The 26,399-nt window shown below is 46.9% G+C and overlaps 2 protein-coding genes across 19 annotated transcripts in view; both read right to left on the bottom strand.

Moving 5' to 3' along the window:
- Window positions 1-26,399, bottom strand: part of LOC139059245 (uncharacterized) — a 349,734-nt gene that overhangs the window by 83,355 nt on the left and 239,980 nt on the right. For 6 of the 18 annotated variants that reach the window (XM_070537402.1, XM_070537404.1, XM_070537403.1 and 3 more), the window contains 2 exons: window positions 16,767-16,828; window positions 16,038-16,120 (listed from right to left, as the gene is read on the bottom strand). The exons of 6 other annotated variants lie outside the window; for them this stretch is intronic. In XM_070537402.1, the coding sequence (XP_070393503.1) occupies window positions 16,038-16,120; window positions 16,767-16,828 (145 nt within the window). Of the gene's footprint in view, window positions 1-684; window positions 840-16,037; window positions 16,121-16,766; window positions 16,829-26,399 lie in introns of those variants that run through there. 6 more of the 18 variants (XR_011514018.1, XR_011514024.1, XM_070537398.1 and 3 more) reach the window with 2 other exon arrangements.
- On the bottom strand, window positions 18,661-22,016 carry LOC139059242 (transcription initiation factor TFIID subunit 4-like). The gene is made up of 2 exons (XM_070537393.1): window positions 21,756-22,016; window positions 18,661-20,828 (listed from the first exon to the last, which is right to left on the bottom strand). The coding sequence occupies exon 2, from the start codon at window positions 20,820-20,822 to the stop codon at window positions 18,774-18,776; it is 2,049 nt and encodes a 682-aa protein (XP_070393494.1). The 5' UTR covers window positions 20,823-20,828; window positions 21,756-22,016; the 3' UTR covers window positions 18,661-18,773.

Here is a 26,399-nt window from a genome sequence, read left to right as displayed (position 1 = left end):
AACATATGTGCTTGCCCGTGCCTGGGACCTCTTTGGCTCCCACGTGTGAGAAGAATAGTTCACGGGCGCGTTACAGGTTCCCGAGCCCACAGGGGTATGTGCCATTGAGCTTGGATCCTTTATGCGCTATTACAAGGATCGGCCCACATGATTATTTTTTCTTTTGCCGGACGCCGAAAAAACAACGGAAGGTTGCTCATATACAGCTTTCGCTGTAAAATAATGATCAATAGCCGGGCAAAGGAACAAGAGTTCAGGATCGCCAGTCAGCCTCTAGAGTCTGTGAAGGAGTTCGTTTACCTAGGTAAATTACTCAAAGAGGACCCTGATCGTGAGAAGGAAATTTACAGAAGGATAAAAATGGGTTGGAGGGAATACGGCAGACATCGTCAGATCCTGACAGGAAGCTTACCGTTATAATTGAAATGAAAGGTGTGCAATCAGAGCATTCTACTGGTGCTAACATATGGGGCAGAGACTGACGAAAAACTCGACAACAAATTAAGGACCGCGCAAAGAGCAGTGGAACGAAGAATGTTAGGCGTGACGTTGAGAGACAGGAAAAGAGCGGTGCGGATCAGGAAGCAAACGGGGATAGTCGATATTCTAATTGACATTAAGAGAAAAAAATGGAGCTGGGTAGGTCATGTAATGCGTAGGTTAGAAAACCGGTGGACCATTAGGGTTAGAGAATGGGTGCCAAGAGAAGGGAAGCGCAGTCGAGGACGGCAGAAGACTAGGCGGCGGGGGCTGATGAAATTTCTCGATTCGCAGGCGCTAGTTGAAAGTGATTGGCGCAGGACAGGTGTAATCGGAGATCGCAGGGAGAGGCCTTCATCCTGCAGTGGACAAAAAGTAAGCTGGTGATGAATTAATCAACTTCTGATATATTATAATTAGACGTAAAGCGTCATTGAGTAAATTCTAGAGCAACATGAAAAACTCCCGATACGTCATTCTGGTGCTCAATGCGTGCTACATAAAAGTGTTTTTCCGAGTGTGAAAGAAGCCGCGAATACACACAAAATCGCCTCGCGACTGGCCGCTCGAGGCACTTTGCGTGTATTCGTGGACTTCTTTCAGGCACGGAAAAACAATTTTATGTAGCACGTATTGAGCAATAGACAGCTGTATCGGGAATTCCATGTTCCTCGTTCAATTGGACATTAATGATTTCGCTTTCACAACTCCTAATCAGTGCTTAGGTGTCCTTGAGTTTTTTTTAATTCTTTGTGTTATAGGTTGCAATTCCAGGAATAAATCCGGGAAGTAATAAAGCCATGTCCACTTATCAGTCATCCTGAGACTCGCACCAGTTTCGTGATATCCATCGCGATGTGCTACAAGATTCACCGCAGGTGTTTCAATTATTAGTTTCTTGAAATCCTCCCTCGTGCATTTGAGAACGTAACTGTGTGGCATATCAACGCATACTTCGCAGATTTTCGGCGTCGATATCATGAAAGTTGAACTAACTTCACACTAGAGCTAACCGGAAACTTCAGCAAGTGGATATTGCTTCGCCATTACCCGGCTTCGTCTCTGAATTTGCGCCATGTGTTCCACAGTCAATAATTAGCTAATTATTAGAACTTTGTTCTGCAGCTGTCCATTACGATTTGTCATGCGAATAACATCCGCCTATTCTATTAATCCACCCAAAGACAGAAACCTGCACTATCTACCAGAATGCGTTTAAAAGATGCGGGTGGTATACCGGTATATTACATGGACAGAACAGCATTTGTGACTCGTATTTCTCCACATATGCTGTTTTCGGTGTATGCATTTCCTCCGAGAATATTAACCCGATAGCGTTATTGTTTTGAAGATCGTGTGTACAGAAAGGCACTCTTTGGAAGAGGAGAATCGGATGGAATGATGACTTTTAGAAAATTTGCAGACATAGTATGCGGGTTGACGAAGTACGATGGTGCTGGTGACCTCTGGACGAGGCATTCTTCCCATAATGAATTTAATCTGCTTTGCGTCAAGATGGCTCGTGAAATGAAGTGTGGAAAAGTAATAGCGTTTAACGGCAACTCGCATCATACGATGTTTCGACGTCGTATGCAATATTCCCATTGAACCACGTAAGAAATTTTCTGATGTCCTGATAACTTGGTGTCAAGATGCAAAGTTTTATTAATATTTTCTTTCACTCACAGGTTTGTAGATACATGGCAAGGTCTTGTTGCTTTTCCTACCACCGATTCCTTGTTTAGTAAAATATCTGAGAGCCTAGCTGCTGGCTTGTCGTAAGGTGCACGAAGTTTCAAAGAAGAAGCGTTCCTTTTAGAGATAAGTAAGCGTAGTATAAGTTAAGCTGCCTTGTCTAAGCAACATTGTGCACAAAAATGTTGGAAGCACAATAAAAAATGGTTTTCCTATTTCCCCATGAATTCACGAAGACCGCGTCCCCTATAATGTGCAGTCTTAAAATGTTCTGCTTCTGCTTTTAAAGCTGACTTTTTCCGAGTAAAAACAATAAAGAATGAAATTGCGAGGCAGCTTTATACGCGCAAGCGAAATTAGAGAGCTATGGTGGACAGTGAGCTTTTCATAAGGTGTTCTTCCCGTCATCTTTTATACTCTTTCCTCTTACCCAAGTGCAGGGCAGCTAACCACACAGTTACTTTGGTTAACTTCGCTGCCTTTCATCTCATCTTTGTTCTTCTGTATCTCTCTCACTCTTTTTACTGCATAGGGGTTAAGAAAGGATGGCACTTCCTACTTCTTTGTAATTCAGGAGTGTACAGAGTCTTCCACGTGATTGGCTGGGAATCGAGTCATTCTCTCTGTGAGCACAGCGTTGAGATACAATGCATCAAGGCCTTGTATGTTTCACATTAAAAGAGTGCGAGTGCGGTGTAAAAGAATTAGAAAGCTGAAGGCTATGTTGCGGGAGCCTTGACGTGCGGAGCTCCATTACAGCCGTCTGATTTTCTAGTTGTAGCAACATATATGCACAGTAATGCGGTCAGCTAGTATGCGCGAAAATAGTTGCACAGGTAGTTTTGATATTTCAGAACTGAACAAACTTGACGCTACTGCGCACAAAATTATCATTTCTAACTTTTCTTTTTTCCTTTAAGACCCCGTAGCAGGAGTATTACATAAGGGGTGGGTATACAATATATACAAACAAGTGTTACAACATTTTATATTGGTTAAATAAAAGGTTGTTACATTTTGTACAAATTATAACGAGCAAGTGACGACAGCGACTTGATGAGGAAGGGCATTTCAGTCTTTAGATGCCCGGTAGAAAAAAAGAGGCTTGTTGAGAACTTGTTGAGAACAAGTAAGAACTTTGACAGAAATTGAGAACTTGTTCTTATAACAGCCGAAGATGATGGTCCCCGTGAGCCGAACGTAAAATCGTCTATATAGGTGGTGCTCAAAGACCAAGGCGTTGTAAACGGCCTAGAAAAAACATTGAACGACAACTAAAGCACTCCAACTAGCCTCTCAAGGAGTACTAATACTTAGTTCAATATACTGAGTTATTCCTTCATTTGCAGGCTTTAATTCCTCAGTGTGGCATTTTCAGCTGTGTCTTTGTTCTGGCACTACTTTTTGTGGTATGAGGACCCAGTGCTATACAGAAGGTGCTAGAGTAGTTTAGGTGCCGAAGTGCAATATGCTGGTCCTTCTCCCACACCCCCTTCCCTCCGCTATGAATATGGCACAACTTGAACGACAGCCGCGTGCCTGTACCAACGCTTGCGTTAGCCCGATGCGTCCAGCCAAGCTCTTTCGAATGCCGTGCGCCTCGCGAGGAGCGCGTGAGCTCCTATATGTTCTGTCACGCCGATGCCCAATCAGGTCAGAAGCTGGACACGTGTGCCTCCAAGATTCGAGTTCAATTTACGGACGCGAAAATCACAGCATGTGCTACTGAAAACTGTTTCCTCCGCTCGCTAACATGTGTGTTACGGGTCGGCTGCGTGCTCGCGAAGTTGCAGCGCTGGTTGCCCATAGTCGCGATGCCTTAAGTCCTGGAATACGCACCATTTTGAAGCTTCTGACGCGAACGCGACGCGCGAACATCGACATTCTAACTATACATCCCATTCGGGCAGTAGCTCAAGATCGCCGCACACGCTTTCGGTTCCCTTCAGCGAATGCCTCGCCTGTGTCTCCTCCCCCCCCCCCCTCCCTCCTTCTCCACCACTCTCCCTTTGCTCTGTATACGCAGCCAGGGAATCCGCTAAGCTGTTCCGACGCCGTCTCGGCAAAACCCGAACGTCAAACTCCCCCGGCAAGACGAGCCCGATTTCGCAAATTGCTGCATGGCGAGTCCGCGCTACCCGCATCTGTGGCGCCTGACATTAATACGCAGCACCAACGTATTTCTGCCACTCGGTTGTAAGCTGCGGGCCAAGGCAGCAGCTGGCAAGAACCGTCGACGTCGCGTGATCTGTACGACAGACCAACATAAGTCAGTGCCTTCTCAGGAACTGACACTCTTGCACAGCAGCTCGGCCCATCAGTGCTGATTGCGCGTCTTCACGGCGAAGGCGCTGAATTCGCTAGCTGGCGTGTCATGTTGTCGAGATCTTACCGATAAAGCCGATACATGGTCGCGCAAAGGAGAGTCATATTCTGTAAGGCCATGTTCTTCTGACTACACAACATGGAAAGAAATAAACTGAATGCTCGTGATACGGAGCAACTTTTACAATTCTTTTCACCGAGCTAAGCAAAGACAAGTTTAATGCGAAATCGAAGCTTGAAGTTAACCCCACATAGCTCACGGCATGATTTTTCATATGCTGAATTCGATTCCCTGAAGTTCTGACTGATGCGTCATAAACTTAACGCAAAACCCATAGTATTTTTTACTACGCTGGAGTGAGATTTCCCAGCTGTGGATAGTACAAAAAACCAATTACTAATAATTAATTACAATAGCATTTATTCTTGCTCAATTTTAATTTTGTTCTTGTTATTGTCGTTTTATTTTATATGTATAAACATGCGAAGGTGGACTACGTCAGAGGCGAATATTCCTAAACCCTAAATTTGTTACTCAAGCAACAAGAAAAATAGATAAAACAAGAAAAAAGCTTGAGCAAGCATTATGCATACACGAACGTCAGCATGCAGAAATGCCTCCACGGGCACCAGCAGCGAAAGCACAGACGCCAACGATGTTCTTTGCACCCTGTGGCACAAGCTTTGCAAGGACGAGTGGTTCTATAGCTTAATTGGCGAGGCACCGAACCCAGAAGGGTGCGGGTCCGGCTCATGCATTCTGTAAGTATACTTTCACCCACTCTAATTTCTCGTTGCCTTATTACGTATGCATATTCAGTTAAACATGGCATTTAAAGTCCTCTATGCCTTCTCTGTCTTTATTGTCTCTTGCTTAGCGTGACTGTGATTAGCCCAGCTTAGCACTCTCGCGCTCTACAGCATTGATTTATCGTTTCTACGAGCATTTTATTTCGATTCCCAACAAGCCGTTACAGACCGTCAGGCTTGCACGAACGTTATTTTATTGTTCTCTCTGCGAGCCAAGAACAATTACGATCTTGTCTATCGGTTCAATTTAACGGTAGTTCAGAATGCGGGCACGGTTAGGACAAAACTCTCGTTTCTTTCTTTCTTTTTCTTTTTTTTCTTTGAGCTATATAGCTGCCGGTTGTGCCGAATTCGCGATATTGGCGAGTGCTGGGAGTTAATCAATAACGTGTTCTCGTTAGCTGTCCGGTTCTACTCGAAACACGGCAGTCAGCCGAACGTGGAACCGCGGCGAGGCCCAGACAGACGCGTCTATGCCGGCAGCGAACGAGTTTTCCAGAAAAGCGCGCTTAACGTTGATGAATGAACTCGGTAGCTAGCACAGCCGTCGGCGGCGCCGCGCCGGCAAGTTCCCGAAACAGTTGCGGCTTCGCACGAACTTTCTCGCCCGGCGGAAAGGAACATAACGAGAACCTAGAGCAGCAAATTTTTTATTTTTTCGACTTAAACGCCGCCTGTATGGCTGCAGCAAGCGGGCAGCGTTTCGCGATTCAAATTTGGGATCGGGACACGTGCGCGCAAAGTCCGCGATAGATCACACTTTCGCAATTCGCTGTTTCGGCGCAATCCATTAGCCCCCAACGCAGGGACAATAAACAGAGTCGAATTATCTGGAATCGGGATTAATAATCACCGAATTTGCGTGACGCTCGTTTTATACGCCCAAAGCGCTCTGGAACAGCAGCCAGACGCAAGTCACGACTGAGCGGTAGCCGCTACGCCAACTGACGCCGCTAGCTTGCGTCGAGTTGCTTGGGCAAAGAGATTTCTCTTTACGACACGCGAGCGAACTCATCTATGCGGTCAAACCCAAGCGTGAATGCGTGCGCGCTCGCGCACACGCACCGACTCGCTCTGTCTCTTTGTCTTTATCTTACTATTATTATTATTATTATTATTATTATTATTATTATTATTATTATTATTATTATTATTATTATTATTATTATTATTATTATTATTATTAATGTTGTGCACAAGCAAATCAGTCGTGGCACACTGCAGGACCCTGGAACTCAAGCGGAGCGAACTTTCCGAAACTGCTGCCACTGTTATGACAACAGCACGTCAACAAACATAAAAAAGAATAACTTAGCTTGGTATATCTACCTCCGCGATGGTCAATTATCCGATTTCATTTTTCTTTTTATTATACAGAACATGATTACAAAGTAAGATATCAAGTGCTCGGCGAGTAGCCGGGTATTCTGGAGCCATTCAAAAGACGTGAACCCCTCAAATCCACTTCATAAACATGTAATGTGACAAGCTTTGTCATTTGAGGGGGAAAAAAAAGCTGCGCAGATTTTCATTTGCTCGTTTTGTTTTCCAGCCCGTAAGTGCGGGTGCCAATTCTTGTTTCTTGTTGGCTAAGTACCATGGCTAAGTAAGACAGAAACAAGCTGTTTTGATTTGATAGTGGGGGTAGAAATGGAGCGCAAACGTAGCATGTAGCTATGCTGACATCGACTCACTTAAGTTAATTCACTCGCCATTATAACGTAACATCATAGGTGAAGTAAATTCGCAGCTTCAGCGATAAGCTCGACATAAACTTAACTTAGCATGTAACTCAGGCATAACTTAACTGATCAAAGCTTTCATCAAGTAGCAAGTGGAGTTGCCTTTGCCACAAGATCTGCAACCAGAACTTTGTACTAAAACGACAATTATTTGCGTCTCCTTGCTACATTTCCTCCCGGACTGATCCCGCACACAAAAATGCATGCTGTGCCGTCTAGTCGCACATACTTGCATTTTGATTTCTTGCCCCAAACGTGCATCGACTGAAACCACTTTCTTGCATTCCCTCGCTACCATTCTGGACAAATAAAGTATTAAAACCAGTGTATGCCACGCCAAGTGTTAAAGGTTACGTGTTATCGTTTTAGCATTTTCGTTGTTCTGTTCTGCCACTCCTTTCTGTAGTGCCTACATGCATGAATGAATGAATGAATGAATGAATGAATGAATTTACTTCCCCCTGTGGGCACTGCTACCTGTGCCGCGCCCATGTTTCCTATTACAAGCACAGCAAGAACACGCCATTCTAGTAGGTGCAATTACGCGCTGAACTTGTATAGTGATCTCGCGAGCTTCCCCTAGTACATGACTCCTTTATGTCTTCTATAAAGGCACTAGCCGGTCAACTCGTATTGCGCCATCAATTTTTGAGATCAAACGACCTTACGACTGTATGATCATACGACCGTACAGCGATATGATGTCTTTTCCTCCGTTTTCATGCCAACTTTTATTATTACCTCTTCATTCCAATTAAGAGACGAGGTAATTTCTCCTATACTTTCCTTGACTTAATTATTCAATGGCTTCGTTTGGTTATAACTGACAAAAATTGAGCCCCTTGATTCCCCCTTATTCTTCCGGCTAATGCGAGTCAAGTTGTTTTGTGAAAAGTACATAAATGATACTTTTCTTTCTTTATTTTTTTTTGCCACATACGCGGTAAGCAAATGCAAAGTATGCAGAGTGAAGCAAGAGCCAAAGATGCACTATTCGACTCGGCTATAGGTTGTTGAAGAAAAGAAAGCTGATGTCAATACCTCACGTACGGCTTACAGAGGCCATGAAGATCTTGAAATATGGAGGCAAAATACGCCTTCTCAGCCGGCTTACATACGACAAGAAAACAGAAAACAAATGTGACGAAATGTGCTCTCCGCTGCCAGCAGCTGCGAGCAATTTTGATTCATCCTATACGGCGTTCCGAGTTTTTCTTGAGCAAGACTGCACACTCGTCCTTGCTCTCGCTAGGTATCGAACCGCGACGGTGTCTGGGAGATACACACACATAGAAGAGGGAGCCTTACAACACCGCACACTGAAAGCTCCTTTCGACAGCCGTGCTCGATATCGTAGATGGATTGGCACGGGGACATGTACAGTGCAGATATCGAATAAGAGCACTCTTTTTTTCCGACGGTTCACCTTTTCCAAGAAATGAAGCTGATGTAGAACACGCACGCACGCACGCACGCACGCACGCACATACATACATACATACATACATACATACATACATACATACATACATACATACATACATACATACATACATACATACATACATACATACATACATACATACATACATACATACATACATACATACATACATACATACATACATACATACATACATACATACATACATACACACACACACACACACACACACACACATACATACATACATACATACATACATACATACATACATACATACATACATACATACATACATACATACATACATACATACATACATACATACATACATACATACATACATACATACATACATACATACATACATACATACATACATGCCTGTACGAACCTTTAGTATAATCGCAGGTTATGCACGCCTATCGCAGCTTAACCACCCTGACTTGGTATAGTTTCAATACCTGCATATTCACGGGGCTTTTAAATGTTTTTGTTTCTAAATACAATAGAACTTTTTGCGGCATTTCCAGTACTGCGTCTTCAACGCCTTGTATCCGGTGTTCGATTACCTAAGAACTAAAGCGAATTAAGATGCACGTCGAGCTTAGCGTTCTCCGCTTCCCATGCTTCCTCGAGCTCGTCGTGCTGCCGCATGACACGCCACGTCGTCATTCGGGCACAAGCGACACTCGGTGTTTCAGCCTTTCTTGCTTTCCCATCAGCGATCTCTCCTGCTCTCGCAAAAATTCTCGCCAGCGCCACACTGAGAAAATGGGCTTGGCACCGCGTGATTCCTTTATCATGGTCTCCGTAACGTCACTGCGCGTCGTTGAGTGACCCCCACCAATGCCGCGCCACTACCAGGCACTAGTGCCGTAACCTGACGGCCAATTTGGGTGGCCCATGTCAAACGCCCGTCGTTGCGCTGTTTTTATAACGTCACGAGTCTCACGGCCGCACAATGTCCACGCACGCAGTCGATGCTCAACTCCGCATATACAGGTTCCTTCTGAACGAGATAAGCCAGCTGGATAGATTTTACCGCAAGAAATGGCGAGACTCTTGCGCACTTCATAAAAGAAAAGAGCTGGAATAAGAGCAGAGCAACGAGTTCGCCACAGCATGGAGCAGAACACCTTATTTCGTCATCACAAGCAGAACGACATAACATTTCGGTCACTTCTAGGCGGACGAGACGACGTTACAATGCGATTGGACTGCCAAGCGGTCAATTAACAGAAACCGAGAGGCGAAACAGTGGACGAAAGAAACACGAAGGCGAACGAAATCATCAGTAAACACAGAAATAACTAAGTAAGAAAAAAGCGACTTAAGTGTGCGGCATGATTCAGCGAACGGTTTCAAAAATCCTTAAAGGTCGCCTGTGGCAGATATCACAATTCTAGTTCATGAGCTGGTCTACTTGAAGGGGTGGACACCACTTGCACAAAGATTTGAAATGCATATTCGACTAATTAACAAAAAGTCACTATTTAACTTTTGAACTAATTACCCTATGGCCCATATTGCAATTAACAAATTCTAGCCGGGGATTTCGCAAGGCGGACCCACTTGGAACAAATTCACAGCATAACACCAATTTCGAGATATTGATTTCCGAACTATGCGGAGAAATTCATTGGCGTTTCAGTTAATTTATTAACACAACGTGGTTTTATGCATTGCAGCACAAAGGTAACTGCAACGCCAATGCATTTCTTCGCAAAGTTTGGGAAATAATATCTCGAAACTGATGTCATCCTAAGAATTCGTTCCAAGTGGACCCGCTTTGCGAACTCCACTGCTAGAATTTGTAAATTGCAGCATGGGCCATAAGTTAATTAGTTAAGAAGTAGATATTGAATGTTTTGCTGCTAATTAAGCAATTTTGAATTTCATTTTTTTTTTTTTTTGTAAGCAGTGTCCACCGCATCGAGTATAGGCCACTTCCCTAACTAGGATTGAGCTATCTGCCACGGGCAACCTTTAAAATTTTTTGGAAGTGTTTGCTGAAACACCCTGTATAAAACGAAGCTGCTCAAATAATAATTCGAGTACTTTAACTATGACTCAACTTCCACAGATGGGACAAGCGGCGTCTCTATGAAGAATAGAATGAGAGAAACATGACGATACGCATAGATGCGTATAAAGATGCGAAGTGCGCAACGGCTTCAGTGCACGATATAACCCAAACTCCCAACTGCTGTTCTCCCAACAGTTTTGTTTACTAAAGAGTCATGGAAAATGAAAAGAAGCGTATCAAATTTCCAAACGCTCACACTGAACATTTTCTTATACCACGGCTCGCACGGATAACAGACTCAACTGGGCGTGCACCTCCGTCACAAGGCGCACAGTAAAGTAATCTTCTGCATAGTGAGCCTTCAGATCCCGAGGCAAACAGACGAACATCAGTGGCCTCTTGCATTTTTACACTAGTGTAAACAGAAACGATAAATTGCAGCGCATATTCCTCTCAAAGCGTCATTACTCAGAGTTGAATGCGAAGAAGCAGGCTGGAAGTATTGCGTTACGAAAGCAGCGCGAGTGATACGACTTGTTCTTTTTTCCCCCTCTTTCTCACTCTTCCTCCTTGGAACATGAGGCTTCGGCTCTCAAGAGCAACATCATCTAAGACAGCGTCCATGATGTGCAGACGCTAAGAACTTACGGTTGAACGCGAAGCGAGAGCTTGCTTCGCGTCACCGAATCCGTGTATTGCTGCAAGAGCTGCGCGTGCAGCTGTCAAAAAAGAGAAAGAAAGAAAGGAAGAAAGAAAGAAAGAAAGAAAGAAAGAAAGAAAGAAAGAAAGAAAGAAAGAAAGAAAGAAAGAAAGAAAGAAAGAAAGAAAGAAAGAAAGAAAGAAAGAAAGAAAGAAAGAAGCGCACACCCAGGCCGTACTGGTGTAAAAGAAACAAAACATTTTACCCCCTCCGCCAGCGAATCGGTGTGAAGCGAAGCTTTAGTGAACCGGTTAGCGAAATACCATAAAACTACAAACCGTGCATACAGTTCTCATTATTTTGATCTATGCAGCGTGTACTCTCATGGAACATTTATGTTTACGCACAGTACCGGCCACAACATTAATGTGATGCCATGTTCATGTTTATGCGATACAGCGTTCAGAACCCAAGCTAAAAGGCGCGCCACAGTTCACGCGACTGCACACCGCGAGTCGACGGCACAGTGACGTCACGTGGATGAAGGTGATATTTGTCCGAGGAAAAATTGCGAGGGCAGATGTGTGCTGAAAGAAACACGACGCGAAAGGCGGGGGTAATGTCGACCATTATTTTTTTTTTCTGCGCTTCATTCCTGCGCCCATTGTCTGCCTCACGAACGTGGCCTCGCGGGCATGTGCTATGCGTGACGTGAGGCACGCACCTATTCGGCAAGACAGCAGCAGCCACGGTTCGCGAAAACCCGCTAAGACAGCATCAAATTAAAAAAAAAACATGCTGGTTCAACTCTCACTATGCTTGCGTGTAGTAAACGATCTTGAGGCGCGGCCTCATAATTTACGTAGCCGAGCATGACGGAACGCTTGCTGCCGTAAACTTGTGGAAAGAAAAGCGTCAATCCTTGCGGTGCAGTGCATAACGTTTGGAGTCTAATGCTCCTGAATACATACGTAGCGGCCACAACATATAATCATCGCTACTAGAGCTCAGTGCGGTGCGAACAAGCCGAAAAGCGAGTGACACTCTCAATAAGGCGTACTTCACGCAGTCCTGCAAGTCGAAGTATCGCAGGATAATTACTAAGCGAGAACAGTGGCGCTATTGTCTATGGTAGCTGCAATAAGGGAAGTTCAGCCAGCATGGGGATGATGTGTAGTACTTGGAATTGCCTAAACTTCGTCCTTCCGTCTTTAAGTGGCTTCGTCACTATGCGAGGTGATCATACTTAAGAAAGTAGTGCGTCATAAACAATTAACTGTGCATTAATAAAACTTCCCGACGGTAGGTTTCGAACACAGGACCTCTAGCACAAAAGCACGATAGCGAAACCATTGCGCCACGTACGCATGGACAAGCGCAGCCATTGCAATTAGCAGCGATTATGAGAGCTTGCTGAACCTTATTATCTTCTGTGTTACAAAAAAAGTATAATTTACTTTGAAGTTTAGGCCAATTTGTAGGCATCGCTAAAGCGTAATGTAAACGAAGCCACAAGAACGTCCGAAGTCCCAAGCACGAAGATCAGACAAATTCACGTGCTACCCGTAATTCCCCTGGTGGCTGAAGAATCACAGCACCAGAGTTCCCTCTAGTAATTGTAGGAAAATGTGTGGTTCAACCAGCATGGGAATGATGGTTGACACTTGGATATGCATAAACGTTGCATGCAACAATGCGTCGTGATTATGCATTTGCGCACTCTTATCGCTAGCGGTGCTTCGAAGAGAAAAAAAGACGGATTGCTTCAAACTTTAGGCATATGAAGGCAGATAAAGCGTAGTAAATAGAGAAAGGAAAAAGGATATATCAAAGTCATGGGGGCCAACCAGGATTGAGTACGGTTGGTTACCCTGCATGGGGGCAAAGCGAAAAGTAGAGGGAGAAATTAGGAGAAGAGAAATTCCACTGTTCAAATCGCCGACGTGGCGACAGTTCTCTGCTCGATATTACAGGCGGTAACTCAGTCCCGTAGCCGTCAGAAGTCGCAGCACCGCTTTTGGCGCCTTTTGTAGCTGCGATATGCGAGGCCACGGTGCCAAGTTCTTGTTCAACGTGAGAAAAGCTTTCCATCTAGCTGATTTAGAGATGCGCAAAGACCGTGTCTTTCATTTTCAAAGTACAAGCGATCGTAGCACAGGAGGTGTTCTATGGTCTCCTCGACACCGCAGGCATGGCACTTGGCACTATCGGGCATTCCAATAAAAAATTAAATATGCCCATTGGTGTAGAAAATGAAGTGACAAGAACGTACGAAGACACAAGCACGACGATCAGACCAGTTCATGCTTACTAACCATCATTTCCGTGGTCGCTGAGCGATCGTAACGCCAGAGTTCTCAATAATAATTTTAATGGAAAACACCATGCTGCAAGAAGGCGCTCTCACACCTTTTCAGTACGCCAAAATAGTTCAGTTTTCAGTTCACCGCACACCCACACTGCAAAGTCGCGCGGATGTGCTTGTACATACTGACTTGAGCAAGAGCATACGGACCCGGGATTCCACGATAAAGTCGATTTTGTTCTCCGTCTATGAATGTAACGTGAAGTTGAGGACTGCAGTCCAAACTTCTCATTGCGAAACTTAGCAGTGCACTCGTCACTGTCAGTTTCTGCGTCTGAATGAGAATAAATTTGTTTTTTTTTTCGCCACCCTGCGGTCAGTATACTTTTGCTCGCGGCTGCACATGCATGATAGATAGATATGCCAATACCACTGTTCTCTCTTGACGAAACAATCGGTTTTCGTTCATGCTCTGAGATCAAGCAACACTCCCGTGCGCGTCATATCCTAGTCAGCTTTTCGCTTCGCTGTACGTATTTATAAGTACATAGCGTGGAGGAAAGAGGCAGATGCATACTTCTTCATTCAAAAGACAACAAAATTACCGTTCACTCATCACACTCCACAAATTAAAAAAAGAAAAAAAAAGGGACGCAGAAGGAAAGCGTACTACAGCGCGAAAAAAAAATATGTATTTACATGTGCACTTCAATAATATAAATGCCTGTAAGAAAAAAAACGAAAAGGAACAGGCGATTTTCAGTCGTATATGAATCACTGCTTGTTCTCTTGCAAGGCTACGATTATGTTAGCAACCGAACTCTTCTGGCGTTGATGCTGTAAAAAAAAATAATTTAAAGAAAACGCGAAAAAAAGAATCGTCTCGCTGTCTGACTCAGGCCGGAGCGGAGGATAGAAAGAGGCGCCGCCAGAACTTTTCAGACGACTCGTAACGCAACTGATGCAAATTAATTTCTCGCTCGAGAACGCTCTTTACGCACGCGTCAGTTACCCCCCAAGAGACGACAGCAGCTGCGCTACGTTGCCTTGCGCGCGTTTTCCCTACCAGACATTGACGTGCTGCGAAGGCAATAACTCTTCTTGTCGTCTTTCGGCCTAGTTGTCCTCTCTCTTTTTCTTGTGTTTCAATGAATTTGCTTCATTTTTACAGACACGTTAGGTGCCGTAAATAAAGGTGCGATGAACTGCGACAGCGGCAATTCTGTTTCCGAACTCGGAAAGCGAACACGTTCAATCCCAAAGTCGCTTCGCGGTTCCAGTTGAGTACATGCTAACGAGAGAAAATAGGAAGCTACGACGGGCCTTCAGGTGGAACGTTGCAGCGTCTTTAACACCGGCACAGTTCCGTTCCAGCAGTGAGAAAAATGGGATCAAACACGTCTAACCAACAATATATCGACATTTGGGGAAAGTTGCGTATGGTTCCTCTTCGACTGGAGCGGCGCACTCACGAACCGAGGGGCAGAAAAAGAACTGGTGCGCCAGACATTTCCTACTTGGTGCCTTATTTGCGCTGTTTCAGTCGAATATGATCCGATGTTGCAGAGGTTGCAATGAAAATAAGGAAAATCGAGCAGGTTGCATCGCGGACGCAGCCGCAGTGGGATGCGCATAACATCTTGTGCGTGCTGCTGAGGCTTAGAAGACTTGCACACTTAACGTATGATGCAGCTATAGTAGGTGTCACACTCTCTTCTCTTGCAATCGTGCTCGACCCCTATTCTTAGTGGACCCGCCACCCTCAAAGGTGGTGGGCGCGAGTTGGCATCCCTTCGTCTTGCAGCCCGAGCCCCTTCCCGCGATATCTGCACGTGTCGGACGCGCGGGCGACATAACCGAGCAAGCGCGAAATTGCCGCAATAAACTGCACATTCCTAGGCCTTGTGAGTCTTGGCGAACACGGGTTCGGGTTTGGTGGGCTAGACCTGCTATGGCTGAGTGAGCTCTCTCAAACGCGACCACTCCCGCTCTGATCGACAAACCTACTGCCGAGCTAAGCCTCTCTGAACGCCGAGCGAGAGGCTACATTTAACTCCCACTGCGTCATGCCTGGTGCGACAACAGCGCCATCTGTGCGCCCGACCAGTGCAGGATTGAGTAACCGCATTATTCCTCTTTACAAGGATAACAAAGCAAGACACGTGGGTAATATCGTTGCAAAGACGTAAACGATAATGGTATCAAATTTTTTCGCTATATGCGGTTTTATAGCAAGCGACCCCCTGTGCTGATCGATCTGAGAGACGTTTCTCGTCATAATTTAAATTCCCCAGTTTTACGCGTCAGAACAACAACCCGATTCACAGGCACGCCGAAGAGGGGGGGGGGGCGCTCCGGGCAAATTTTGGCCAGCTGGGGTTCTTTAAGGAGCACGTATATCTAACTACACGGGCGTTTGGCAGTTCGCCCCCATTTAACTGCGGCAGCCGCAGTCGGGATCGAACCTGCGACCTCCAGCTCACCAGCACAACGCCATAACCACGAAGCCACCACAGTGGGTGGGGGGTGCCGTGAGATAAAGTAGTCACCAAGTGGATAGGACGCACCTCTGGTCTCGCAGTGAACCGTGCCACTCGGGTTTCTTCCATATAACATACAGGGTATTTTGTTTCGCCTTATGCCAGCGTGCCTGCAGAAGCCATGAGACACGGTAAAAAATTGCATAAACAATATTATAACGATTATAACAAACCTAAGCCACAAAACGTACCAAGAAAAACGGAGATAGGCGAAGAATAGGCAAGAGAAACCGTAAGACAACTAATTATGATTCCTCTATGGTTTCTCTATATATAATAGTCATTACCTTAGAACTTTGAAACCCACAGCCTAATATTTTTGCAGACTGATTTCAAGGTTGCCTGAGCATAATGACATGCCTTACACTATAACAGGCTTCCACTGGGTATAGAATCACTAACGTTGATTGAGGCTCTCTCGAATGCGGTTAAAATGGTGTGTTGAGAAGTGTTGATACTTCCCTGCGAGACTTCAAAATATATCGTTCCACTGCATCTTCCACTCTTTTGTGGGATTGTAAGTGTATTCGCAGGCGTCAATACTCAAGAGATGGGGTTAGACAACGCTTGCTTAAGCGTACGCGTGCGGAATCTAACCGCAGTGAAATAAGTAAACAATGGTACCACAGGAAGGACAGGGCCGTAAATAGATGTCTTCGCGAGTTAATCCGCTATTTCATCAAAAAATAAATCCTAGCGACCAGGCAATCAAATTAATCAAATTCATTGTACAATAAGAAGGGACCAAGGACTTGCCTCAAAACTTGGCTCGTACCCACAGGGGCGATCGGTCGCACCAGGTTGATTGAAAAGAGCATCTAACGAAATACAAAAATAGGTGAAGGGAAACATTCGAAACGAACCATTAGGCGACTAAATGGTAATACAAATTACTAGATGGCCTATACGCCTATACATGAATTTAGGTTAAATCAAAATAAAGTGTCCTACAGTCGGTACCTAGGAGCGAAGCCTTCCTGACTCTTCAATGAACTTGTGTATAGCAGAAATCATTGACCCATAGCTTATGCCTAATTGACAGGCACCAAAGGACAAAATACTTGGTGCAGTAAGCGCTAATGCCAGTTTACTAGTTGAAAATACGAGGAACATTCTGCGGAGGGAGGACAAGCGGTGGTAAGTAAGAAAGGAAATGGTCCATAGTTTCCGTTTCATGGCAAAAAGAGCAGAGGTTAGTTATGGTTTATCTATGAAGGTAAAAATTTAGGCGAGGAACTCTACGACAGAATCTTGATAAGGTCATTTCCCATTTTCGTGAAAGGCATTTGTTCGTGTTTTACCGGAAATCTAGATGCCTAGAAGCATCTGCGGGAAGTAGGGATGATTAATAGCTATTTAGAAATAGAATGCGTTTTAATCTAGCTCCTGTTATAAAAGCGAAACCAGGGAGAACATTTAAGAATGGGCCAATTAGTGACGACGATGCGAGCGAGTCAGCTGATTAATTTAGAAAAATTCTAGTATGATCGGGGACCCAGACAAAGCGCACTTCAGACAAATTGTCCGGGGCAAGGGTGACAGATCATCAGAAGTTAAATGTGTACAAACCGAAAGCGCATTGGTAACAATTATTACTTGAGATATCTGTGAACCCAATTTTGTGATTGCCCGAATAATTGTCAGAAACTCTGCAAAAAATATATGGGTATAATCAACAAGACGGAGAGCGAAAGACCAGATAAGCTGATTTGAAAAGATGCCGACTCCGGCCTCGTCTAAATTTTGTGTTGCATCCGTAGAAATAACGAAGTGAGATGGAAATTGATTAAGATTATCTTGAAGGATACCTTGAAGTGTGCGCGCTCGAAGAAGTTTTGCATGTTTTCGAAAAATGTAATCAAACATAAGTTTCAGCTTAAACGAATTAGTCCTTTGGAGAAATCAGTAACGGTAGCCGAACATAGTTTTGATAGCAGCGTCTGAAAAAAAAAAAAAACTTGTGGTTCTCGATAACGCCGCCAACGTGTTCTGAAAAATGACTCGGGAGAATTGATGAAAACGGAATCTTGTTTCCAAGCATCAAAAACATTTAACTTGTTTTACTTCCTTTTTCAATTCGGAGGCACTGAGCGACGTAAAAAGGCAAAAGGCGAACAAAATGAGGCAGCCGCGGCAACTATTAGCCACTTCCATAATCGAGAGCGATTAAGACTGCCCTAACCATAGAATAGAATTATCCTTGCACGAGCGCGGAGAAATAAGCTGGTCCGTTTTCATAAACGGGTATTTTGGAAATGTTCCTCAGCAGAACACGCCGCGCCACGCAACCGTACTGAATTATGTATTTGCTAACAACTTCCACATGATCGAGTACAAAGCAAACTGCAAATAAATACAGCAACTACTTCCAAGGACGTTATGAAAGCATACGACGAGAGAGAGAGAAACGAAGACCGAAAAGCATATGACAAAGTTATTGAAATTGATGCCTCGTGTCTGCTAGGAATGAATGTTCATAGACTAAGTGTCTAAGCAGACAGTCATCATGAAGTGGTTTTTGCCTCGGAAGAAAATGTGATTTTATTCAATTACCCCGTCAGCGGCCTCCAAACGCGTACTTGCTGTTAAATCGCAATCTGTCCGCGCTGTTTGCGTTTTTTATTCTGAAAAGGAACACATTTTACACTGGTACATGAAACCTTTTATGGACAACAAGTGTGGTAACAACAACAAAGCAGAAGAGTGTATGCCACCTGCATGCAGAAATCATTGGATGACAAAGGATGAAAAGAAAGTGTTTGTTCAGTACTTCATGTACGCTTTGTAGATGAACTCGCGGTGGAACTTGTTTCGTTCCTGCTCCATAAGGAACAGCACGTCTCGCGGGCTGACCTTCTTCAGCCGGGGCCTGCGCACTTGAGCATAGTAAGGGGCTGGCTGCTGCCCCGGCACTGCTCCCGGTGCCGCGACAGGCATGGGGCGCTTACGGTTTCCGATGGCAAGGAGGGCTGTCACGTTGGCCTCGCGCTGCCTCGCCTCTTCCATCTCGGCCCTCTGCAAGTCTCGAGCTCGCTGCCTCAGCTTCAGATGTTCGGGGTCCTCGGCCCTGATTCGGCTCCGCGCCGCCCTGAGCAGCATTTCGCGCTCCTCCTCGTCGTGCCGCCGCTTCTCGGCCCGCTCCAGTTCATCCAGAAAGCGCAGCTGCTGGCGGACGTCCTGCGTGACCTCATAGTGCGGATCGGCACGCGCGTTCTCCTGCCGGTGCTCGGCGATCACGCTAAGCTTCTCGATGAACGTCTTCAGGCGCTCTTGGGTCGCGTGGGACACAAGGGCAACGACGTCGTCCGACACCTCGTCGATGCCGTGGACTGCGGCCAGCGCACTGATCCGTTTGTGCAGCGCGGCGGTGAAGAGGAAGTTTTCGTCCTTGCAAGAGCGAGCTTGCACCTCGGCGCCGTCGTCGCCAGGGCCAGTGGAGAGGATTGTCCGGCACTCCTCGGCCACGTTGACGCCGCCCATGGTGGCGACGTCATTGATGTCCTCGTCAATCAGCGCTGGTCCTGCGGATCGCTTTTCTTTGGCTGTGTTTGCCCCTCCGCCGCCGCTAATGCTTCCGGTCGATGCGCAGAGAGAACCCTTCGGCTGCGGCGCTGTCGACATGGGAGCCGGCACCTTGAAAGGTAAGACGCCGCCAGCAGTAGGCGGAAGAGCGGCGGCGAAGCTGGGAGGCCTGGCCAGTAGCAGGCTCTTGCCGCCTCCTGGTGTGACGCCGGCGCCGGGCGCTGGACAGACGGATGCCGTGAGCCTTTGTTGCTGGGCGAGCAGACCCTGCAGGTCGACGGGACCGGCCATTTGAGCGGCGGCTAGAGCCCTCTGAGGGATCATCTGAAGCTGCGCGGCTGCGGTACGCGGCAACACCGTCCTGGCTGCGGCGGTCTTCTGCAGACTACGCGCGATAGGAGGGGAAGGCGGCGGCATGCAGAGGGCGCTGCGCGGTGGAGGACGAATGCCTTCGATGGAGAGTTCATTGGTGAGCATTGCGTGCCTCAGCAAAGGAAGACTCTTGCGTAAAAAGGGGATCAGGCACGGTTGTGGGTTAGAGCTGAGCTCTCTCTCTAATCTGGTAGTGAACTCTTCGGGTTGCATCGTGTCGTCAATGAGTCCCTGTATTAGGCGCTTGACGTTGGCGGCCGTGTTCTCAGGCTGGTCGCTGGCGAGGCGAATCAGCGTCGAGAAAAAGTTTCTGCATTTTTTCTTGGCCGTGTCCGGGGACATTTGGGGTGCGCCGCCGGCAAGGTCGTGACCACCGACCGCCATGGGGCCCGTCTGTATGGCCAGCTGTTGGGTGACGGCGGAAACGGTGGGGGCGGGCACTATTTTGACGCCCAAGGGCTGAGACGGTGTCATGACTGGCTCCTGCGCGACGCAGACGATGCCTGCTGATGTTAGTGCCCCGCCGGGAGGCCTATTCCTCATGTTCGCGGCTGCAGCCATGTACCTGGCCGGTATCTGCTGCACCAGCCGCTGCGGCTGCTGTACCGGTGCGGGGCCTGGTGGGGCAGGTACCCGAAATTGTGCACGGCTTCCAATTAGGCCGGGTGATACCGGTTGCACGCTGCTGGGATGCACGTTAACGACTTGAAGCTGACCGTCCTCAGTCTTGAACACGACTGCGCCGGGCATGACACCCGTCTGTAACGCAACGGTGCTTGGCTGAACGATGCCGGCACGCATCGGTGCCGGTCTGGCTAGGAGAGGCTGGATGTTACGTGGTTGTCGCACTGCGCCGCCCACTACCATCCTGGGCGCGAGGAGTCTTGTTCCAGGCTGTGTAGACTTGGGGGGATTCATGACCAACTGTGAAAAAAACGGAGGGCTTTGACTCAAAACATGTCTTTCGAGTTCAACAGGCGTAGCTGTTGGCTTAAGTAATATCAGCTTATGGGGGCATTATTTACATGCGATGACGCTCGGCTAGTTCTATTTTGGCAAGATAGTTCTATTTTGGCAAGACGTATGGCGAGAAAACGAATGCCCTTGTCCTTAGTTCTAGTACGTCCACAAATCCGCGCCTTCCCATCGAATATTTGATTGCTATGAATATTGGTGTCGATGATACGGCAGGTATCAATGTACGCTTTCAAAGAGCAAGACGCCGTAGTCAGTTTTGGCAAAGGCACGTGACAAATAAAGCCAACCGCTGGCCAAGAAATATAATACTCTATTATCGCAAATATCTGCTGTAAACGCAAGCATTGAACAATCGTTCCGCTGTTTAACCATTTGCACGCAACAGTTAACTCGGAAAAGTATATCTGGGTTAAAAAGCTATGGCCAAGCTTTCACGATCATAGAGCGTGAATCACCAGCACTAAATTCATTCATCCGCTAATTGACAGAAGAAGGGGACCTTAAGGGTTCGATTTTGTTAATCATGACTACATAAAGCCAACAGAGAATGAACCCACAATGAAAACAAGCCTTGGCTTCATTGTCTGTTGGCATTATGTGGTCTGCATCCGCTAATGTCTTTCTTTAGCCAATGTCTTTCCATGGGTGACTTACGTTACTAGGAAGCTTGGAATACGCCTTACCTATTGTCATTGCCTATTGTTGAAAGACACGCAGTGATGTAAAATAAAATTTGTATCAGCCATGCACTTGTCGGGAAGAATCACACAGAGTATCAACGGCTGTTCGCTACTGAAGGGTTCTACGAGGACGCCAGACTAAACGGTCTTTTTTCACAACAAAGGGCGTGCTGGCGTGAGTTATACCACTTACCTGTACCCAGTCCCGGCGCCGCCTCAGTGTTTGGGTCCGGTCGTTCCACGGACGCTCGCAAGATGCGACGGCCGACCCGTGTGCTGCGACCAGCACACCAGGCGATTCGGCTTGAAGGCTCGGGGCCTGAATCGTACCGCCAACGGCGAGCTAGCGGACAGGTCTGATCCGGCGTGGTTCGAAGCCGAGGATCGTCGGGCATGCGAACGCGTGAAGCAACGTGCGAACACGCGAGTCCCGCGCCAACGCGTGAGCACAGAGCACTTCTTCTTCCTCGGTTCCGGTTAGCTCTTGACGAGCAAGAACTCGAGCGTGTTAGAAAAAAAAAGTAAGGAAAAAAATAAGTAAACAAAAAAGTAGCAATAAGGAAAAATGCAGCCACTGAAGGTTCATATACCTAAGAACAGGAAAAAAAAAGATCTTGCATAAGCGATTCCGCCGTGAAACGCGTAGGTCCTAAACATTCTTGTTAACTTCAAGCACTGCGTTCTCAAAACGCGCAATCCCCGTTTCCCACCCCTAAGCCTCTCCTTGTGCCTTATTTGAATTTTTCGGCATTCAGCTTTGTTGCGGCGTCTGTCGATGACCATAGCGAAGTCCGCTAAGCATCGAATCAAGACGCGGCTTGCATGTTCAAGTGAAAACTTCAGCGAGGAACCATAAAGGTCAACACGCACGGTCACGACAGACAAACAAACAAAAAAGCAAAGAAGAAAACGAAACAAAAAAAAAACTCGCCGAAGTGTGTGCCTGTTCCCAGCCTCCACGTACCAACGCGAATCTTCTCCTTGGGGGACTGCAGATCTCGAGTGATATACGAGCTCTGTTCTCGGAGGATAAACACTTCCATGTTTCGGAACAGCACGGGCGATGATGCGCCGTTTCTTCGTGCTCTCCGAGCGTGTTGCACAGTCCGCGGTAGGAGGAAGAGGAGGAGGAGGAGGTGCATAAGAGAAACAGGGCGTCTAAGGTTTCGCCTTCGCCTCTCAGAAGTCGCGCGCACGCGGCCGCGAATCGCGCCGGTGGGCAGCACCGCCGCCGCAGTGTCTGCGTGAAAAACCGCTTGCACACTGCGGCACGGCGGCTTCGCTTCGCATGTGCATACCTCAGCTGTTTCCAGAGGGTAGGTTAGGGGCTCGGTCCTGCCGGGCGCGGACTTTGGAGCCGCGGGTTTGCCGGCTTCGCCACGCATCGTGGATGCTGCAGCGTTTACGTGAAGATGAGAGAGCGCATGCGCAAAGGGCGCGGTTCACACGGGAAGCCGCCTTCTCTTACGGCTCACGTTTCGGCGCTAGAACCGGCACCGGCATGGTGTTTGTGGTGAACTGTGTCCCCCTCGTGTGGGAACGGAAAGAAGATAGAAAAGGCAGCGTGTATTTCTCTGTTGTGGCATTACAACTGCGAATCAGGAGTTGCGTCACACGACTAATTCGACCTTCCGAAGCGGCATCTGAGAAATGACAGACGCTGTAGATGACGAGGGCGGCTTGCTCCAGGCCAGCTTGGGTTCTGCTACGTGCACGTAAGCACGGTTGATATAGTTATCTTATTATTATTTTTTTCTCATCGGACAATAATAGGAATGTGACTGCCACGGCCACGAATTGAATCCGCTACCCTGTATTCAGCAGCACGACGCCATAGTGACTGGGTCCCCGCGACATTTGAATTTCTCCAGTGCCATCAGTTCTAATGTAGGAGATAATGCCGCCTGTTTGATCTGTGGAAAACACGGGGAAGGCGGGATATGGAAAACCAAGACAATGAGTAAAACGAGAACAGGGTAAAAGCGAGAGCCAATGTTTCCACAAGTGGACTTGTCGAAACGCCCTTTTTTTTCTGTCTGTGTATAATGGTCTAGTAACCAAAGTAATTTCACTTTCAAACAAAGAACGCCCCCTGGCAACGACGCATGAGCCGCTATCATCGCTCTCCAACCCATGCCAACAGCGGCACCTCAAAGATAAGAGGGCAACAAAGTGTAACCGAAAGGCGGGAAATCTCTTCCCGGTGGCGGAGGCGGATGTTGCACGCGTCTACACTCACAGCTGATTTTTCAGTCGACGAGAAAAGGCGTGCCAGGGGCAAAGCTGCCTTGCGCCTGCTTAGAATAGATAACAATAATCATGCATGCATACGGCCTTCGCCAAGTGGAGAAAAGCGTGTTCCGCAATTCCGGATCGGGAAGTCACTCCGCACCGGATAAGGAAACAGAAGTAGGCGAGCATCTTCCAACGGCCGTCAAGGCAGGAGGGCAGTCGACGAAGCGTTCTAAAGGTTCTTCTCTCGTTGTACTGGCTTGATTTGCCGCATGCTATTTCAGCGGCCACATTTATTAAGGCGAAAGCCTTAAGTGGCTCATGGGTCCAAAAGAAACTGTTGTCCTGCGTTATCGAAAAATTTACCGTCCGGTGTTATGGCACCAAAATTCAATAGCACCGAAATTCACGGTGCCACCACTGATGGTCGAACCCACAACCTTTGGTGCTAATTAAGGCGAAGCTAATTAACATATATTTAAGGCACTCGAAGCCACGACCTTTGGTGCGAGAAAACAAATTATAGGAAGTAACAACGCATTTGAATTAGAATGCCAAGTAATGTAATGGATGTCTCGCGAGTACAGAGGCTTTCGCCTTCATTCTCTTTAGCGTATCCTAAAGTGAATATCAACGTTTGATTATTCGTTTCATGGCACGTTGCTCTATCAGCGGGACCGGCCTACAGCTGCCGCTGTAGTTAAAATTTCCTGCGTCACTGCCTACGTCCCAAGTACATGCTATAAACTGCGTAGCAGCAAGTGTTGGCTTTTCCAGAGTATTATGTGGCAATTACTAAAAGGGATTAATTAAAATGTGTCCGACGATTACGATACTCCCTAATGCGAAATTTGAGCACAAGTCGATGTGTGTTTTCATTTCACGATATATTGAGGCAAAGAATTTCAGATCGAAAGGGACTCAAACGAATATGGACCCTTTAACAAATTTGCTGGGCTCCAAAAGTGTGTACTTTGCAAGTGTATACGTTCGTTAGGTTAAATAAACTTTCAAGCTTTCAAAACTTTCGAAGCACTGCACCGACTGGCAGTGCGCCATAGAATCACTGCATATGGCTCCCACGGCATCGGAGCCAGCTGTGGAAGAAGACGATGAACGCGAGAGCTGTGGCATGAGTGCGATGGGCAGTTTGGGAACGCTGGCATGATCAGGGCCATTGGAGCCAGCCGTGGTAGAATACGACGACGGACGCGCGAACAGTGGAACAAGCGCGTTCGCCCGGTTATGCCGAGGAACGCCGACGCTTAACCAAGGAACGGGTGCCTGAGAGCTGAGCTCTGCAATTTTTCGCACTTTCCCTATACCCCAGGTAAACAGGCTAAGGGTCCTGGGACTACACCTCCAACGCAACCGAGCAAATCAGCATACCTTGCAAGCACTACAAACAGCGGTAGATAATACGCTCCGCCTGATAGGGAAGATTCCAATAAACACGGAGGGCTTCGAGAGAAGGAGTTAATTCAGCTCATCAAGGCTTTTGTCTTAAGCAGAATCACCTTCGTACAACCATATCTCTCCCTCTTTTGAAAGGAAGTGGATACTGCAAATTGCTTGATCCGCAAGGTACATAAAGTCACTCTTGGTGTTCCAATTAGAGCATCCACACAAAGGGTGATGACCACAGTCACAATCAATACCCTTCAAGAATTAACCGAACCACATGTATCACCGCAATACCACAAACTCACCACGCCTGAAGCTGGGCGTGAGATCCTGAGACAACTTCACTGCGCTCCACCATTCAAAGGGAACAAGCGACATCAACTTCCTCCGAACATACACGGCCAATACCACATCCAACCTCTACCCAGAAAAAGGCAGCCCGAGTTTCACATCAAATGCCGAATACTTTGAGCCAAGGCACTACAACGCAGCTATGAACAGGCTGAAGGAGTCTACTATGTGGACGCCGCAGCCTGCACCACTAGGCATCGTAATTCTCTAGCGGTCGTAGACAACCAGGGGTGGTATTCTGTAAGAGTCCACCTAGTGGACTGTCCATTTCGCCCGCTGCTGATTGGATGCAGCTGTACGAGCGAGGAGGAGACGAGCGTCCCCAGCCAATCAGGAACGGCCGAAATGAACAGTCCACTAGGTGGACTCTTATGGAATGCCTCCCCTGGGCAACACTGTTCGTTCAGCGTCAATCAAGGACACCTCGGCAGGCCGCGCGGAAAAGCCCGTCATTGCCCTCCCATCGGGACTACTTGATTGCGATGTCATCATCAGTGACTCTAAGACTGCTATCCGGAACTTTACCATTACATTACCAACCTCGCGCACTCTACTTGTACTCACCCACCAAAAAACGATGCCGTCCTCACCTGGACTCCAGTACATCAAGGACTTCAAGGCAACGAAATGGTTCATGCCACTGCTTGAGGATTCACGAACCGAGTGGCCGCAAATGTGGGCCTAACTCTAGAACCCAATGGCTCCCAACAACATTCCATAAAATTTGCGCATATTACATACCCCAACGCTTAATGTATCCACCTCTCTCTGTGCCTAGCACGCGCCAGGAAGAAATATTGCGGCGCCAACTACAAATTCCCACTTTTCTTACCCCACGCACTTCGCACTT

The sequence above is a fragment of the Dermacentor albipictus genome, chromosome 4 (assembly GCF_038994185.2).
Source record: "Dermacentor albipictus isolate Rhodes 1998 colony chromosome 4, USDA_Dalb.pri_finalv2, whole genome shotgun sequence".
In the NCBI taxonomy this organism is placed as follows: Eukaryota; Metazoa; Arthropoda; class Arachnida; order Ixodida; family Ixodidae; genus Dermacentor; species Dermacentor albipictus.
Note: the sequence above shows the minus strand (reverse complement) of the source record. Positions and strands in the feature narration are given on the sequence as shown.

What these genes read in the sequence shown, in the direction of transcription:
- LOC139059242 (XM_070537393.1), bottom strand. Translation starts at nt 20,822, where the DNA reads ATGAATCCCCCCAAGTCTACACAGCCTGGAACAAGACTCCTCGCGCCC.